Below are 18,550 nucleotides of genomic sequence, written 5' to 3' on the forward strand. Positions count from 1 at the left end.
ATGTTGCACTTTTTCCAAGGAGGCTTTGAGAGTGTCCTTGAAGCGTTTCCTCTGCCCACTTGGAGCTTTCCTGCCGTGTCGGAGCTCAGACTAGAGCGTTTGTTTTGGGAGTCTTGTATCGGGCATGCGGACGATGTGGCCCATCCAGCGGAGCTGATTGAGTGTGGTCAAAGCTTCGATGCTGGGGATGTTGGCCTGAGCGAGAACACAGACATTGGTGTGCCTATCCTGCCAATGGATTTGCAGGATCTTGCGGACCCAGCGTTGATGGTACCACTCCAGTGCTTTGGAGGTGCCTGCTGTACATGGTCCATGTCTCTGAAGCATACAGGAGGGCGGGAATCACTACTGCTCTGTAGACCATGAGCTTGGTGCCAGGTTTGAGGTCCTGGTCTTCAAACACTCTCTTCCTCAGGTGACTGAAGGCTGCACTGGCACACTGAAGGCAGCATTGGACTTAGTCATTGATATCTGCCCTTGTTGACAGTAGGCTCCTGAGGTATGGAAAGTGGTCCACGTTGTGGATTTTGGTAATCGTGGGGCAATGCTGTGTGGCAGGGGCAGGTTGGTTGAGGACCTTTGTCTTACGGATGTTTAGTGTAAGGCCCGTGCTCTCGTACGCTTTGGTGAAGGTGTTAACAATGGTTCGGAGTTCAACCTCCGAGTGAGCGCAGACGCAAGCGTCGTCTACATACTGTAATTCAACGACAGAGGATGGGACGACCTTGGATCTGGACTGGAGGCGACAGAGGTTGAACAGTTTCCTGTGTGTTCTGTAAATTAGCTCCACTCCAGCGGGGAGCTTACTGAGGGCGAGATGGAGGATTGCAGTAAGAAAGATCGAGAAGAGCGTTGGTGCAATGACACAGCCTTGCTTGACCCCGGTCCGTACGTGAATTGGGTCTGTGGTGGATCCATTGGGTCAGCATCACGGCTTGCATGTTGTCATGAAGCAGGCGGAGGATGGTGACAAACTTTTGGGGGGCAGCCGAATGCGAGGAGGACACTCCATAATCCCTCATGGTTGACAGTGTCAACGGCCTTTGTGAGGTCAAAGGCGGCCATGTACAGCGGTTGGTGCTGTTCCCTGCATTTTTCTTGTAATTGGCGCGGTGAAGATCATGTCCATTGTGCCCCTTAGTGGGCGGAATTTGCATTGTGACTCTGGGAGGAGCTCTTCAGCCTCTGGGAGAAGGCGATTGAGGAGGATTCTTGCGATGACATTCCCTGTGGCAGACAGCAGGGAAACTCCTCTGTAGTTACCGCAATTTGACTTGTCACCTTTCTTGAAGATGGTCACGATTACAGTGTCTCAGATCTGCTGGCATGCTCTCCTCATTCCAAATAAGAGAAATGAGTTCATGTATTCGCACCAATAGTGCTTCTCTGCTATGCTTTAGTGCCTCGGCGGGGATTCCATCTGCTCCCGAGGCCTTGTTCTTCAGTTGTTGGATGGCCTTCTCAACCTCATGCCGGGCTGGGGTTGTGCGGAGGTGGTGGCGGGTAGCATGCTGCAGGATGGAGTTGAGGACACTCGCATCAAAGACAGAGTCTCAGTTAAGGAGGTCTTCGAAGAGCTCCTTCCAGCGGGCACTGACTGCCTCTCTGTCCTTGATGAGTACCTCTCCATTCTTGGCCCGCAGTGGGGTAAGACCTTGGGTGCTTGGAACATAGGTGGTCTTGACTGCGCTAAAGGATCCATGCACGTCATGGTTGTTGGCTAGCTGCTGGATCTCCTGCATGTTCCCCACCCACCATCTGTTCTTTAGGTCGCGAGTTTTTTGTTGGACCTCGGCCTTCAGGTGTCTGTAGAGCTGCTTTCTTGCTCTCGAGTTGTGTTGCTGTTTCCAGATCAGGAATGCCTTGCGCTTGCGGCTTATTAGCTCTTGGCTCTCCAAGGCTGGTTCGATGAGAACGACCAGGTGTTTCCTGGTTGAGTGACCGAGCGTCTCTTCACAGGTGCTGATTATGGAGGCCTTGAGTGCAGACCAGGCGCAGTGGACACTGTCTGAATCACTGGGAGTCGTCAGGTTGGTTGTGAGGCGCAAGCTGAATAGGGCTTTCTTAGTGGGGTCTTTGAGTGCTCCAGCATTGGTTTTCCTACGGCATAGTTTCTGTTGCTGCTGCGATTTTGGGGCTACATTGATGGAGATGACAGATCGGATTAGGCGGTGGTCTGTCCAGCAGTCGTCAGCTCCCGTCATGGCGCGGGTGATGCGGACATCCTTGCGGTCCCTCACTCGGGCAATGACGTAGTCCAGCAGATGCCAGTTCTTGGAGCGAGGGTGTTGCCATGAAGCCTTGAACTCGTCTCTCTGACAGAACAAGGTGTTGGTTATGGCAAGGCATTTCGTCAGGAGGAGGGTACCACTGGGATTGGCTTTCCCTACCCCCTCTCTGCCGATCACACCTCCCCAGAGGTCTGTGTCCTTGCAAACTCTGGCGTTAGTCGCCAAGCAGGATCAGCTTGTCGCCCGTTGGGACTCGGGACAAGGATTGTTCGAGGCTGGAGTAGAATTCCTCTTTGGTCTCGTCTGTGGCTTCCAGGGTTGGGGTGTACACACTGATGACTGTAGCGCACTGGTTCCGGGCTAGGGTGAGCCGTAGAGTCATGAGGCATTCGTTTATTCCGCAAGGGGAGTCTCAGAGATGTCCAACTAGCTCATTTTTTAATGGCGAAGCCTACCCCATGGAGGCAGCGTTCTTCTTCAGGTTTGCCTTTCCAGAAGGTGGTGTAGCCACCACCTTGCTCCTTGAGCTGGCCTTCCCCTGCCCGCCGGGTCTCACTTAGGGCGGCGATGTCAATGTCGAAACGTCTGAGCTCCCAGGCAACGATAGCAGTACGGTGTTCCGGTCTGTTGCTGTTGCCCCTGAGGATCCTGACGTTGCAGGCCCCGAACTTCATTTATAGGGTGGAAGGTGCCTGTGCGTGAATTCTTTTATCGTGGGGTGGCCGTTGCACACCAGCTACCACACGGGCTCGACAGAGCAAGGTCTTGGTCCATTGGCAAGGGGATCCAAGACGATTGGATACCAGGCTCTGCTACATCAGCCTAGCACACACACAATCCCTGCTCCTTCTACCTGACCCCTGAACACCGACACCCCGCGTGAATGGGCACATGGGGGAGGTCCTGGAGGGCAGCACGTGCCCGTGAATTGCACCCAGCAGAGGACAAGAGCAATTTCATCCAGAATGTTAAAACACATATATAAAAGTTTCATGAAAAGAAAAAGACAGACTTGCATTTATATAGCACCTTTCACATCCACCGGACATCCCAAAGCGCTTTACAGCCAATGAAGTACTTTTTTGAAGTGTAATCACTGTTGGAATTTTAGGAAACACGGCAGCCAATTTGCACACAGCAAGCTCCCACAAACAACATGATAATGAACAGATAATTTGTTTTAGTGATGTTGATTGAGGGATAAACACCTGGGATAATTCCCCTGCTCTTCGAAATAGTGCCATGGGATCTTTTACGTCCACCTGAGAGCGCAGATGGGACCTCAGTTCAACGTCTCATCCGAAAGACGGCACCTCCGACAGTGCGGCACTCCCTCAGCACTGCACTGGAGTGTCAGCCTAGCTTTATGTGCTCAAGTCTCTGAAGTGGGACTTGAACCCACAACCTTCTGGCTCGGAGGCGAGAATGTTACCCACTGAGACACAGCTGACACACAAGGATGGATAAGGACAGACTTCCATTTTAAGTTAGCCACCCCCTGTGCCACAAGGAAGGATATACTTGCCATAGAGGGAGTGCAACGAAGGTTCACGAGATTGATTCCTGGGATGGCGGGACTGATTGAGTAAACTAGGCCTGTATTTTCCTGAATTCAGAAGAATGAATGAGAGGGGATCTCATTGAAGCATACAAAATTATTACAGGGCTTGATAGGGTGGATGCTGGGACAATGTTTCCCTTGGCTGGGGAGTCTAGAACCAGGGGCGACAGCCTCAGGATAAAGGGTAGGCCATTCAGGACTGAGACGAGGAGAAATTTCTTCACTCAGAGGGTGGTGAATCTTTGGAATTCTCTACCCCAGAGGGCGGTGGAGGCTCAGTCATTGGGTATATTCAAAACAGAAGTCGATAGATTTCTGACTAGTAAGGGCATCAAGGGATATGGCGATAGGGCCGGTGAATGGAGTTGAGGCAGAAGATCAGCCATGATCTCATTGAATGGCAGAGCAGGCTCGAAGGGCTGAATGGCCTAATTCTGCTCCTATTTCTTATGTTCTTAAGCACTGCCTCCATAAAGAGGTATTTTACACAAGGTTCGCCCCCCCCCCCACCACTGCTGCTGTTTTCACAGTGTATTCAAGGAATGGCATTGCAAGCGCCAACGGGTCCTTGTGTACATACCAATCCAAGAGAAGGAGCACCGGGCGAGAAGCAAGGCCGACTACCCCCCTATTTGGGAAACGCTACTGACAAGTATGCAAAGCTCCTGTCAAAACAGTGCGCTATCTGCCCACAGACGATGACATAGGAGGACGTGAACAATGCAAATTAACCTCGATCTGGGTCAGCCAATGGCAGCTATTGAGTGAAGGTTTTCAGCGGATCACAGCTTGTCCCAGAAGGATTTCAGTGCAGCTGCCAAAAGCATAAAAGGAAATCCAAAAAAAGTCGTAAAAGGCCGCAGCGAGCAGGAGGGGTGCGATTTGTCAGGATCCAAGCGAACAGGGTCTGGCTCGACACAGAATCTTCGACAGACACCGACTTGCTTGCATGGGTTTTAAATGCCACCTAGAGGCAGACTGTGCAACGAACAGCGATTTTTAGCATTTTAAAAACTTCCCGGCAAGAAAGACAAGACTTGCATTGCTATAGCACCTTTCACGACTACCAGACGCTCCAAACGCTTTACAACCAATGAAGTACTTTTCGAAGTGTAGTCACTGTTGTAATGTAGGAAACGCGACAGCCAATTTGCGCACAGCAAGCTCCCACAAACAGCAATGTGATAATGACCAGAAAATCTGTTTTAGTGATGTTGATTGAGGGATAAATATTGGCCCCAGGACACCGGGGAGAACTCCGCTGCTCCTCTTCAAAATAGCGCCGTGGGATCTTTCACATCCACCTGAGAGAGCAGACGTTTAACGTTTCATCCGACAGCACGCTGGTGCCTGTGGAATAGGCAATCCCGCGCTTAAACCCGGGGAAAAACCAAACAGAAAATAAAACTTCTATAAAAAAAGCCAAACGCATGCCAGTGGGCTGATCAACAATAGGAGGCTTCACAGACAAACCTAATCTTTTACTTTGCCGACTCGAGGGGGGGGGGGGGGAAAAAGAGAGAAAGAGTGCGAGAGAGACAGACAGACAGACAGGCGCTGACCAGCAGCCCCTCCCCATCCAAGGGTGGCGAGTCCCCATGGATCACCCTGACCCCAATCAGCTGATTCAGCACCAACTCGGGATCAAACCCAGGACCTGCTATTGCGAAGAGAGGGAAAGTACTATGGGTCATTGTACACAACACTAGCATGTGTAGTGGAGAACAGGAACAGGAGGAGGCCACTCAGCCCCTCGAGCCTGCTCTGCCGTTCAATTAGATCATGGCTGATCTGTACCTCAACACCATTTACCCGCTATTGCTCCAGCTCTCTTGATACCAACAGAAATCTATCAACCTCAGTCTTGAAGATTTCAGTTGACCCCCAGCCTTTTGGAGCCAAGAGTTCCAGATTTCCCCTACCATTTGCGGGGGAAAAAGTGCTTCATGATGTTACTCCTAAATGGCCGAGCTCTAATTTTAAGATTGTGCCTCCTTGTTCTGGATTCCCCCCATCAGAGGAACTGGTTTCTCTGTATCTACCCTATCGAATCCCTTCATCATTTCAAACACCTCTATTAGATCAACCCTCAACCGTCTAAACTCAAGGGAATACAAACCAAGTCTATGCAACTTGTCCTCATAATTTAACCCTTTAAGCCCCGATATCACTGGTCAATCTGTGCTGCACCCCCTCCAGGGCCAATATATACTTCCCAAGGCACAGTGCCCAAAATTGAATGCAGTGCCCCAGATGGGATCAGACCAAGGCTCTGTACAATTGAAGAATGCCTTTTGTAGTCCAGCGCCCTCGAGAAGGCGGCCAACATTCCATTAGCCTTTTTGATTATTTTTTTGTACCCGTGCACTAGCCTTGAGTAATTTGACACCCAAATCCCTTTGCTCCACCACAGCTCCTAGTCTCTCAACATTAAGAAAATATTCCGATTTGTCTTTCTCGGACTCGAAGTGTCATCTGTGGCTCAGTGGGTAACACCCTCGCCTCAGAGTCAGAAGGCCATGCGGTCGAGTCCCGCTCCAGGGATTTGAGCAGAAAAATCTCGGCTGACGCTTCAGTGCAGTGCTGAGGAAGTGCTGCACTGTCAGAGGTGCCGTCTTTCGGATGAGATGTTAAACCGAGGCCCCGTCTGCGCTCTCAGTTGGACATAAACGATCCCGTGACCACCATTTTGAAGAAGAGCAGGGGAATTATCCCCGGTGTCCTGGCCAATATTTATCCCTCAATCAACATCACTAAAACAGATTATCTGGTCATTATCACATTGCTGTTTGTGGGAGCTTGCTGTGCGCAAACTGGTTGCCGTGTTTCCTACATTACAACAGTGACTAGCCTTCAAAAAAGTACTTCCTTGGCTGTAAAGTGCTTTGGGACGTCCGGTGGTCATGAAAGGCGCTGTATTAAGAAGTCTTTCTTTTTTCCCCCCCCAAAGTGGATGACCTCACATTTCTCCACGCTAAACTCCATCTGCCATGGTTTTGCCCAGAAGGAAAGAAAGCTATTAAAAATCCAGGATTCAATACGGGGGTGGGGTGAAGAGGTGGAGGGGCAAAAGCACCAAAAACTGACGTTAAATTAAAATGAACACAACTGAACAAAGAATCAAAACTTCCTCTCTTTGCATTAAGTAAAAAAACAGATGGAGTCATCTCCAATTGGAAGCTCCATCAGTGAAAGCTGGGTTAAAGTACAATATGGCATGAAGTAAGCTACTCGGAGACCCTGACAACCTGCCCCAGTTTGACCTCTTGCTCAGCCCCACCCCTCCAAAATGATCTCAACTGTTCGAAATTGCTGACCCGAAAACTTTGAGGGGCCAATTTCGTGGTGGATCTCCCTGGTGCGGTTTACGCCGCGGTATGATTGCAATCTTCTGTCAACTGCATGAGTTCCAGTTATCACAAATGGCAAAAAGCACATTGGACGTACGAGAGGCGATAAGGAGTGAATGAATTTATTGATGCAGGACGAGGCAAGTGCATTTCTACAAGATGTGTTGTGTTGCGGAGACGTGTACTGACAAGCACCGCACACACAGTTGGGCGTGTTCCACAACTTCAGTCAGGGTACAAGCATTACAGTGAATCCCCCAGTTGTGTCCATCGCTGTTTGAGGTGGTGCGTCAGATTTTTATTTCCAGCACTTCTTCAGCACAACTTAGAACAGGATCAAGCTCTGCATACATTACACTAAACTGGGGGGGGGTAGTGACGCAAGAAAACTACTAGGCACTTGGTCTAAGCGTTAAACAAAGCTTTAATCAACTGTTTTACAACATGGAGGTCTAGTTGTGTCCTTCACTAGTTCCTGTTAAGAATGTCCTGCGCAAGCTGGGCCCGTGCCCGAGTATTTATACTCTCCTTGGACAGCGCCACCCGCAGGCCGCTCAGTATTATTTCATAAGTCTTTCTTTCATGAATGACTGATTCAGGTCAGGTAGCATAGTGGTTATGTTACTGGACTAGTAATTCAGAGGCCTGGACTAATCTGGAGACATGAGTTCAAGTCCCACCAGGGCAACTCGGGAATTTAAATTCAAATAAATCTGGAATAAAAAGCTAGCATCAGTAATGGTGGCCGTGAAACTACCGGATTGATGTAAAAGCCCAGCTGGTTCACTAATATGCCCGTATCCTAACTCACACCGAGTCCCGTTTGCCCATCACCCCTGTGCTCGCCGACCTACATTGGCTCCCGGTTAAGCAACGCCTCGATTTCAAAATTCTCATCCTTGTTTTCAAATCCCTCCACGGCCTTGCCCCTCCCGATCTCTGCAATCTCCTCCAGTCGCCCCCCCGCTGAAATATCTGCACTCCACTAATTCTGCCCTCTTGAGCATCCCCGATTATAAATCGCTCAACCTTTGGTGGCCGTGCCTCGTGTTGCCTGGGCCCTAAGCTCTGGAATTCCCTGCCTAAACCTCTCCGCTTCGCTACCTCTCTCTCCTCCTTTAAGACACTCCTTAAAACCTACTTCCTTGACCAATCTTTTGGTCACCTGCCCTAATTTCTCCTTATGTGGTTCGTGTCAAATTTTTTCGTCTTTCAATACTCCTGTGAAGCACCTCGGGACGTTTTACTAGGTTAAAGGCGCTATATAAATAAAAAGTTATTGTTCTTCCCAGTCTGGTCTATGTGACTCCAGACCCACAGCAATGTGGGTGACTCTTAACTGCCCTCTGAAATGGCCACTCAGTTGTATTGAAGGCGGCGGCTCACCAGGGCAATAAATGCTGGACATTGTCAGCGACGCCCACATCCCGTGAATGAATAAAAATAAAACGACAAAACTCCCCACTTCCTGCAGCATGCGGGTCACTCTGGGTCGTTGGATGATAACAGGTGTACAGGACGACATCGTTACAGCAGCTCGTGTGCCTCAGCACAGCGGACTTATTTTTGAAATAAAAAAAAAAAGGGGCCATTGTGGGGTCAAACTCGCTGAGGCGATGTTTGCGGGGAAGCGGACTGCACGCGCTCCTCTGTGGCGCCTCCATCCCCTCCTCCAATCACAAGGAGCAGCTGCTTCCTGCCCGTTGCGGCAAACTGTTTCGCCCGGCGAATCCCGGTGACGCTGTCCCTTTAAAAATCAGGGAATGTTGTTTAACTTCTGGAGAGCGTTTTCTTTAATCGTTTACTGTTTTACAGGCAAAGGGTTTGGCAGTGAAAGATGGCTAAAGGTATGGGCGTGTTCCAGCTGATTTGGTCAACAAGTTCAAGCAGACTCGTGGTGTAGAAAACAACCCGCTCTTCCCAAAACACAAACACCCGCGGCTGTATATAAAAGGAATCGAGACAGGGCTCGCCTTCCTCCGCCCATTCCCACGCTCAGCAAGGCCAGCTCGGCAAAATCCACACGTTTTCAGGAATTTAGCCACTTTAAATCGAGCACAGACACAGTGACAAGAGAGCCAATTGTGCAACATCAAGACTCTAAAGCACCATCTCAACAATAACTACTTGCATTTATATAGCACCTTGAACACAGTAAAGCGCCCCAAGGTGCTTCACAGGAGCGTAATCAAACAAAAGCCTACTCTTAACTCATTCTTTCCCCAAAAACCTCCCGACTGTGGAATTGCTACCCTCCCTCAATTTTCCCCATTCTCCTGTAATAATTGGGCTTATAAAACCCAAGTTTCACATCACCTAATCCACACGTTCAGATTTCTCTCAAAAAAAACAAAATGAATAAAAACTGGATGGCCACCAGAAGGACGTTGGCTTGGTGCCAAGTCAGGAGGGAAGGACCGTCTTTATTGGCCCTACACAATGGGGCGAGAGCTGGATTTGGTCAAGGGCCTTTTCTCATTGTGTCCAATAAGAACACAATCAACTCTTACTTAATAAAAAAAAAATATTCAAAGTCTGTACTTTGTACCTACAGACGTGGCTAACAATGTCCACTTACTGTCTGGGCAAAGAACATTCACCGGTCGTGCAGAGCCTTGGCTCAGCAAGCTGAAGTATCACAATCACATCCGCCCGTTACACTTCGCAGGCCAAGGCCGAGGGGCTGCAGCAGGAAACCTGTGAGGTCATTTTTTTGGGGCTGTTTTTTTTTCTCTCAACAAAGGGATGGCTGCCAACCCTCCAGGACTGCCCAGGAATTGAAGATTAATCTCCAGAACACTGCTGTGAGCAACTCCAGGAGAAAAATCATAGGAGTGTTACAAAAAATATATTAGAGCGTTTCCTTTTCATATTCTTTGAACACTTTTGTTTATTAGTTAATAAAAACTATTAGAGATGAAGGAAAAAAAGGACGTTTGACGGGACAGGACAGGGCGGTTGGAAGCGAGTGGACATGTGATGAAACCTCTCGGGTTTTATGTTGAACCAGAGTTGGTAATCCCAACAAGAAAAGCGAGATTTCCCCCTCTTTCTCAAGTTGACCAAATCCAGATTTGCCAAGACTTGTGCGCTCACTCACCCCCTCAGAGATCTTACCTTCCCAAGCGGGTGAGGGCCATCCACCGTCTTCCCATCATCGTCAGGACCCCAACTGTGGGAAACAAGAAACAGGAAAAGTGTTGACGGAATGACCAAAGTAAAATAACTGCTAGCAGACCGAGGGGGCTTTGGATAAGTGAGCCCACGTGCCAACAACACGAGAACGGGATCAGCAGGTGGGCAGAAATGCCGGGACCTAAACCAATGGATTGGCCAAGAAATCTGGCCCCTTACAACTTTCCTGCCAATTGGAATCGGGGGCGGGGTGCGAATTTCCCTAATGGATCCATCCTTTCAAAACACGTTAGGAAATCGACTTTCTGGGAATCGGAACAGGGAGAAGTTATGGAAAATGTAACAGAAACTGGCAACTAAAAGATCCAACTAAAGTGGATGTGATGCAGGTGGCGAGGGGGCTCTCTTCCCAATATTAAACATTTGAGTAAAACGCTCTCTTACACTAAGTGGAAGAGAAGATCTTGAAAAATCAGACTTACTTGAAATGGGAGTTTGAATAAATTTAGAGACATGCTCAGCACAGCCCTCGAGTCTTAAGATTTATATTTGATTTCTATTTTTAAAAAAGCTCCCGATAGTTATCCAATATCTCTGCCAAAAGTGTATTTGTATGAAAATAACAACAGAAAATGCTGGAGAAACTCAGCAGGCCAGGCAACATCCGTGGAGAGAGAAACAAAGGCAACGTTTCGGGTCGAAGACCCTTCGTCAGGGCTGAGGAAAAATAAACAGGAAATGAAACAGATTAAGAAGTTAGGGGGCTGGGAAATGGGGGAGGGGATGAAAGAACAAAAGGGAAGGTTTGGGAAGGGTGAGGAGACATTAAGAGATATTCAAGGAGAGACGAGATGGTAATAGGACAGGTAAATAGACAAAAGACGGCTCTAGATGAAGTGTGAAATGCACTGGCAGAATGAGAGACAGCTGCCATGTGGGACGGAGAGAGAAATAAAAGGAAAAGGCACAAACCAAAAGTGTGGATAAAAAATAATAAAAATATGATAGGGGCTGAGGTTATGGTCTGAAATTGTTGAACTCGACAGTGGGTGAAAGCAGGATTGGGTTTGTTAGGACACCCTTTCCCTCCCCACCCAACATTAAATAGCTTGTCTACACTCATTGTTTAGGTTCATACACAGAGAATGGCCATTTGAGTGACCAGTGCCCCTTGAATGATAATCCATCAAGGGTCAGTGTAGCGAACACGAGAATGGTAGGGAGCCCGATTACATTTTTTCCCCCAGATAGCTCTCCTTTGGACTAGTGGCCATTTGGTCGGAGGCCAAGCAGATTGTAAAAGCAAGCTTTCATGGGGTTAATTACAAAGAAAGAACTGGCCCCTCTCCAGATTGAAGATGTATTGCGACAGGCTCCAGTGAAATGCTTTAAAATGGAACGCCCATGTAGATAGTATTCATTGAAAGGCTGGCATGACATTGCACTATTGAATTACACTACGGAGGACCTTAACACAGAGGCTTTGTTCATTTACAGAAGGTAATTGGACTTTTCACAGAATAGAATAAGATTTGCCCATTTCAGTTCCAAGTCCACAGGAGTCGAAGCTTTCTGACCCTGTGAGCTACCATGAAAAAAAGTGGGCCTCACAAACTTTAAAGCCACATTCTCGTATCTCAAATTGAAAATACAAACAGATCTTGGTGTTATGATTTAGGATTAGTCAACAAATATATGAGACAACACTGCTAAAAACGCCATTTCTAAGTCTCCTAAGTCCACAAAATTCAAACGGGACAAACTTCATTGATTGGCAGCAAGTGGCCCACAGGATGTAGTGCGGACACTTGTGATCAAACTAACCAACATTCAAATGCATGTTTCTTCAGAACATCTATGCTAACTTTAGGTTAGGAAAACTTAGGATCTGCAGTAATGTGGCTTTAAAGTTTGTGAGGCCCACTTTTTTTCATGGTAGGTCAGAAAGCTTCGACTCCTGTGGACTTGGAACAAATCTTATTATTCTATTCTGTGAAAAGTCTAATTACCTTCTGTAAATGAACAAAGCATGTGTAAAACATTGATTTTCTGGAGCCATCACATGACTCCTGGATGAATCTTAAAACTGAATGGCGTTGCACACCGTCCGAATGGGCCAGCACTCTTACCCTTCCTCCAAACTACTGATGGGGCTGCAACTGGCTACCATGCCAACAGCACACACACACACCAAGGGCAGGATATTCATTGGGCCGTGGAGGCGGGGTTAAAAATCCCGAAATCGGGGGGGGGGGGGGGGGGGGCACAAACCCATCCTGCCCCCAACCCGCCTCCATGCCAGTTTCAAAGGAGGCGGGTACTCGACCCGCACTGGGACCCGCCTCCCCGAGGCGGGAAGGGGATTAGTGCCAATTAACTGCCTGTTAACAGGTAGTTAACAGGCAGTTTTTAGCCTAATCCCTATTTTCATTGGTGAAATGTGGGATCCCCAACAGCTCCAAACCACGCCAAGTTAGCGAGGCGGGCCGTCGGGATGAAGGGGTCGAGATGTCCGGTGTTCAGGTGAGTGATGGGTGCATGAGTTCAGAGGTAAGTGTGTTTGGTGTGTGTATAAAGTGTTTAAAGAAGTTTTACTTGCATGTACTTACCTTTACAGCCTTCCTTCCTTCGGGTCTCGGGAGTCCCTCATCTCACCGGCACAGAAAGCAGAATGGCCGCGAGCTGTCAAAAGTTCCAGCATTCAGCTTTCTGTTCCGGGGAGATCTCAATCATCCTGAGGAGGAAGGAATGAACTTAGAATACAGATTGTCAGTGTTTGACAGCTTCAAACAGCTGTGAAATGCTGGTATTTCATCTGTCAAAAGGCCTTGACAGAGGAAATATCAATCTGTGACGTCACCTGTTGCCAGGTGGCCCTTAATTGGCCTGCTGGGCGGCCTCAACAAGGTCAATCAAGTCAAAATCGCGTGGGTTGGCTAGAACTCGACGGAGGCGGGACTACAACCCTGAAAGTTGTAGTCCCGCCTCCTCAGTGAAAATCCAGCCCCAAGCATCTGCAGGATTGGTTGGTGGGCGCCCAATAGGAGAAAGAGAGGACACAACGGAACTCTGACCCGGATCACTCTGGCGTGAGCGGCACTCACCTCACCTCACACCAAACACTGCTACACGTTCACACACACCCGAGGCCAGCAGTATTACTCGGGCTTAAAAGCCCTTCATCATATCGGAGGCAAAGCTTTACAAGTTAGGTGCGTCGGGATAGGAAAGGATTGCTCAAAAAGTCTTTTACCCACATCCCATAGTCTTCAGCTCACCGCTCGCAGATCCCACCCCCAGACCAATCTCTCCAATATTACCTTCCATGTCTGTGTGGCAAAATTTCACACCAGACAGAACACTTATCAACCAAGTCATCGAGGGGGGGGTCCCCGAGATATTTCTGAACGTCTCCATAGTATAAAAAAGACAGAGGCACTGATGAAGGTGATAAAGGTTTTACAAGGATGTGCCAGAACCGAGAAGTTATAACCATCAGGAAAAAAACTGAACAAGCTGGGTCTCTTCTCTAAAAAAGGCGGAGGGGTGACCTTTTGGAGGTCTTTAAAATTATGAAAGGGTTGGATAGAGTAGACGTTTCCACTGGTGGGTGGGAGTCCAAAATTAGGGGTCGTAAATACAAGATAGGCAGTAATAAATCCAATAAGGAATTCAGGAAAAATGGTTAGAATGTGGAACTCGCCACCACAGGGAGTAGTTGAGGTGAATAGCAGAGATTTATTTAAGGGGAGATTAGATAAACACGAGGGAGAAAGGAACAGAAGGTTACGCTAATAGGGGGAGAGGGTGAGATGGAGAAGGGGTGGGAGGAGGCTCGTGTGGAGCGTAACCACCAGCACGGACCAGTTGGGCCGAATGGCCTGTTTCTGTGCTGTAAATACCGTGCAATTGGTGATCAATCGATATTGTCTTTCAGCAGAATATATGACCCAATTACAGAGAGACAAATGCAGTTGCATTTTATCTTATTGGAGGGCTGCTAGTAAAGGAAAGGGAGAACGTAAATCTAAACCTATTCCAGTTCCATTCGCATGCCCAACACCATCAGTCAGGTACCCGCTCAATGCTGGCGCCCCCTCGGACTGGATCCAGAGATCAGGGCAATCCTCGGGCGCTGCGTGCAGTATGCCAGAATTTAGTAATGACATCGTCTCCGAACTTTCTAGCGCACCACATTTAAAAAAAAAAAAAAAACCACCACACAATGAACTCCGTTTAAACTGCAAGGTCACCATAGCGACACCAGGAGCAACAGACTCGTTTTCACAAGTTAACTGGAATTTTATGGGCCGGTTGCTTAACAAGGTCACTGAACGCAATTTACTCCAAAATGTAAATTTATGTTGCGCGCAAAAGTCTCAGAGCAATTTAAGCAACTATGAGGTTGCTTGCGTGTACACATCCAATCATCCCGTCTTACTCCTGTGATCCCTCCGTGAGTCGAGACATCAATTTTTTTAAAAATTTTTTTTTATAAAAAGCATACAGAGACCCTACGTGTCTTTATAACGCAGCCAGTTACAATGATTTGCTTCACAGCTCAGGTTGCACTAATCGATTAAATAAATCAATTTGCCAGCTTTACAAGTAGATCACTTGCCAGTGCGTCGAAAAATAGAAAATAAACCACTTGCGACACCATCATTGAGTTACGTCACAGAAACAGGCCATTCGGCCCAACTGGTCCGTGCCGGTGTTTATGCTCCACACCAGCCTCCTCCCATTCCTACTTCGTCTCACCTTATCGGTATAACCTTCGATCAACACAATTTACTTGCATCTGCCCATCTTCCAATGTGCGTACAACAGGTACAATTAGCATATTGCTCGTCACTGGGCCAGTAATCCAGAGGTCTGGACCAATGACCCGGACACGTGAGCCCAAATTCCCACCCCGGCAGCTGAGGAACCCAAACTCAGCCAATTAATAAACCTGGAATAAAAAGCTAGCGTCAGGCAGGCTACCGGATTGTCGCAAGAACACATCTGGCTCGCCAATGTCCCCCAGGGAATCTGTCGCCCCCACCTGGTCTGGCCCCAACTGCCCCTCTGAAATGGCCCAGCAAGCCACTCAGTTGTGCCAAACCGCCACAAAGAAACCTTCAGCGCAGGGACGACAGCGCCTTAGTGCGATCAGGCTCATCTTAAGGCTCGGTTTCCTTTCTTAGGCTGCACACGCACGACTACTTAGCACTGGTACCGCAAGTGTGGAGCTGGGGGCGGCCAGGTGCTGGAGTTAAGGTGGAGTGTGCGGCAAGGCTTGATCTCTGGGATGAGAGGGCTGTCCTATGAGGAGAGATTAAGTAGATTGGGCCCATACTCTCTGGAGTTTGGAAGAATGAGAGGTGATCTCATTGAAACATAAGATTCTGAGTGGGATTGACAGGGTAGATGCTGAGAGGTCGTTTCCCCTGGCCGGAGAGTCTAGAACTAGGGGGGCACAGTCTCAGGATAAGGGGTCGGCCATTTAAGACTGAGATGAGGAGGAATTTCTTCACTCAGAGGGTTGTGATTCTTTGGAATTCTCTAACAGAGGGCTGTGGATGCCGAGTCGTTGAATATATTCAAGGCTGAGATCGACAGATTTTTGGACTCTAGGGGGAATCGAGGGATATGGGGATTGGGCAGGAAAGTGGAGTTGAGGTCGAAGATCAGCCATGATCTTATTGAATGGCGGAGCAGGCTCGAGGGACCGAATGGCCTACTCCTGCTCCTAATTCTTATGTTCTTATGCAAGGCATTTATTGACACTCCCTAGTTGCCCTGAGCAGGCAATGTGATTGGTCTTTACAAGTGGCTCTCTCGGGCACTTCAGTGAGCATGAAGAGTCAATCACACTCACGTGGTTAGATTTGAACTCCCAACCCCTGGGCTGCTAATCCTGCAACAGAACCGCACCACTACCGTACCTCTCGCATCCCAGCCAGTCTCACCCAGTCGTCCAACCGGGACCAGGCGCTGCATTTGCACCAGCGTCAGTGCCAAGTGAAACTGCCTCACACCGACGCTGTGGCTGGAGTGCAAAGGCAGCCCCGTAAGTTAACCGTGGAGGCTGCTCTCCAGGTGGATCAGTCAGCAAAGGGGCTACTCAGTGGAACCCGAGCTACATAGAAGATAGGAACAGGAGTAGGCCATTCGGCCCTTCGAGCCTGCTCCGCCATTCGATGAGATCATGGCTGATCATCCAAATTCAGTACCCTGTCCCTGCTTTCTCCCCATATCCCTTGGTCCCTTTAGCCTCAAGAAATATATCCCACTCCTTCTTGAATATATTTAATGAATTGGCCTCAACTGCTTTGTGTGGTAGAGAATTCCACAGGTTCACCACTCTCTGGGTGAAGAAATTCCTCCTCATCTCTGTCCTAAATGGCTTACCCCTTATCCTGAGACTGTGCAGGTCAACGGGTTAACTAAATCACAGAATATTCAAGCCCTCTCCCCCCTCTGCTGCCCTTGCTCTGGAATGTTACAGCCCCCGTACCCCCAGTATATTTCACCACCCCCACCCGTTATTTACCTGGTGCGGAACACCCACCTGCAGCTGTAGATGTCATTGATCTGAAAATGCTTGTTAAAAGCAATCGCCTCCATGCTGTCAGTCAGGGGTCCATCCAGCACTCGAATAGCTGCCCAGGAGGAGAGAGGAGGCACCGTCATTACCAAGAAACTCAAATCAGGCAAACTCGGAGAGGGAGGAGGGCGGAAGTGATTTTAAAGAATAGCTCTTGCAATAAACATCTCAGAACAGGAGAGAGAAATTCCAACTTTTTTTTTTTAAAGTGAGAAAGCAGGAGGTAGTGCAATACTGACTCTTGGGGGGGGGGGGGGGGGGGGGGGGGCCTGCAATTCTGACACGCTCCCAGGGACCCCCCTGTAAATACTGACACGCTCCCGGGGACCCCCCTGTAAATACTGACACGCTCCCGGGAACACCCCTGTAAATACTGACACGCCCCCGAGGTTTGAGCACTCCAACCTAGAACATGGAATCACAGATTCTCAGCAATTTGGAGAGACAGAGCACCATTTTTTTTTTTTTTTTTTTTTTTAAGGCCTTGTGGAGTTGCTGCTGGATTAGGTGCCCCTGGAGCTTCACTTGGAGCTTGCTCATGTGCTCGTGTTCTCATTTAGTGATCGAGGGGGCTGGGCAGTGGGACAGTGTAATTGCGGCTACTCTCACACTAGGGGAGGGGGAGGGGGAAGATGGGCACAGAGGGCCAAGACCCACTGCCTCCAAGAAACACAATCAGAACAAGAGATCCACCATGCAAGAAGCTGTAGCTTGTTAAGAAAATATAGACAGGCTGGGAAGCTACTGTCCATCGATACCACGCTAGAGAGAGAAGTCTCCAATAATAAAGGTGAGCAGCAGGGAGGTGTTACCAGCTCCAAGTCAGCTGCAGTCTGCAGATTTTGCAGTAAATAGCACCACCTTCTGGACAATTGATGCAATAGATAAATCATTTCCAAAATGACACGGCCACTGCAAGCCCGAGTGACCTCTCCCCATAGCTCAAACAACAAAATAAAAATGCTGGAAATACTCAGCAGGCCAGGCAGCATCCGTGGAGAGAGAAAGAGTTAACGTTTCAGGTCTGGGACCCTTCCCTCTGCTTCAAATTTTTATCTCTTAAAAAGGTCTCTACCTTGACTGAGATCTGTGGCAAAGCATTGCAATCTCCAACTTGGTACATAACCAGATTCCTCTCTCTCTCCCTCCCTTCCTTCCTCCACAGCCCCCCCCCCACCACCCCCGTGTTTCCTACATTACAACAGTGACTACACTCCAAAAAAGTACTTCATTGGCTGTAAAGCGCTTTGAGACGTCCGGTGGTCATGAAAGGCGCTATATAAATGCAAGTCTTGCCTTTCTTTAGAAGTCTTTTCCTATTCATCCTATCAAAACCCATCTTAATTTTAAAATCTATTAAATACCCTCTGCTCCAGTGGAACTGGTCCCAGTATCTCGACTCTTTTACTCAGCGTCACCCTATGAGCAACGTTGCCGTAATTTTTTTTCTTGGGTGTGTGGCCCATTCAAAATACCACGCACGCGCGGTTTTTCCTAGTTAAAACCTAACGGGAGCTGCAGAGCGCTGCGAGGCCGCGTAGCTTAAAGGGAACATTGCCTCTGGGTCTCCAAAGGTCACTGGCTTCATGTTCACAAGGGTTGGCGACACTGGGAGACCTACTTTAATATCAAACCACCCAGCGAACCGGAGGAAGGATCCTCCCACAGCTTACGACACAGA

At 48.6% G+C, this 18,550-nt stretch overlaps 1 protein-coding gene across 1 annotated transcript in view; it reads right to left on the bottom strand.

The window, feature by feature from the left end:
- Positions 1-18,550, bottom strand: part of LOC147100311 (proprotein convertase subtilisin/kexin type 7-like) — a 262,793-nt gene that overhangs the window by 196,435 nt on the left and 47,808 nt on the right. The window contains exons 5-6 of the mRNA XM_085967871.1: positions 16,834-16,924; positions 10,260-10,314 (exon numbers count right to left, since the gene is read on the bottom strand). Coding sequence (XP_085823997.1) covers positions 10,260-10,314; positions 16,834-16,924 — 146 coding nt within the window. The remainder of the gene's footprint in view (positions 1-10,259; positions 10,315-16,833; positions 16,925-18,550) is intronic.

Source organism: Somniosus microcephalus, chromosome 26 (genome assembly GCF_052327205.1).
Source record: "Somniosus microcephalus isolate GS21.2 chromosome 26, FLI_Smic_1.0, whole genome shotgun sequence".
NCBI classification, from domain to species: domain Eukaryota; kingdom Metazoa; phylum Chordata; class Chondrichthyes; order Squaliformes; family Somniosidae; genus Somniosus; species Somniosus microcephalus.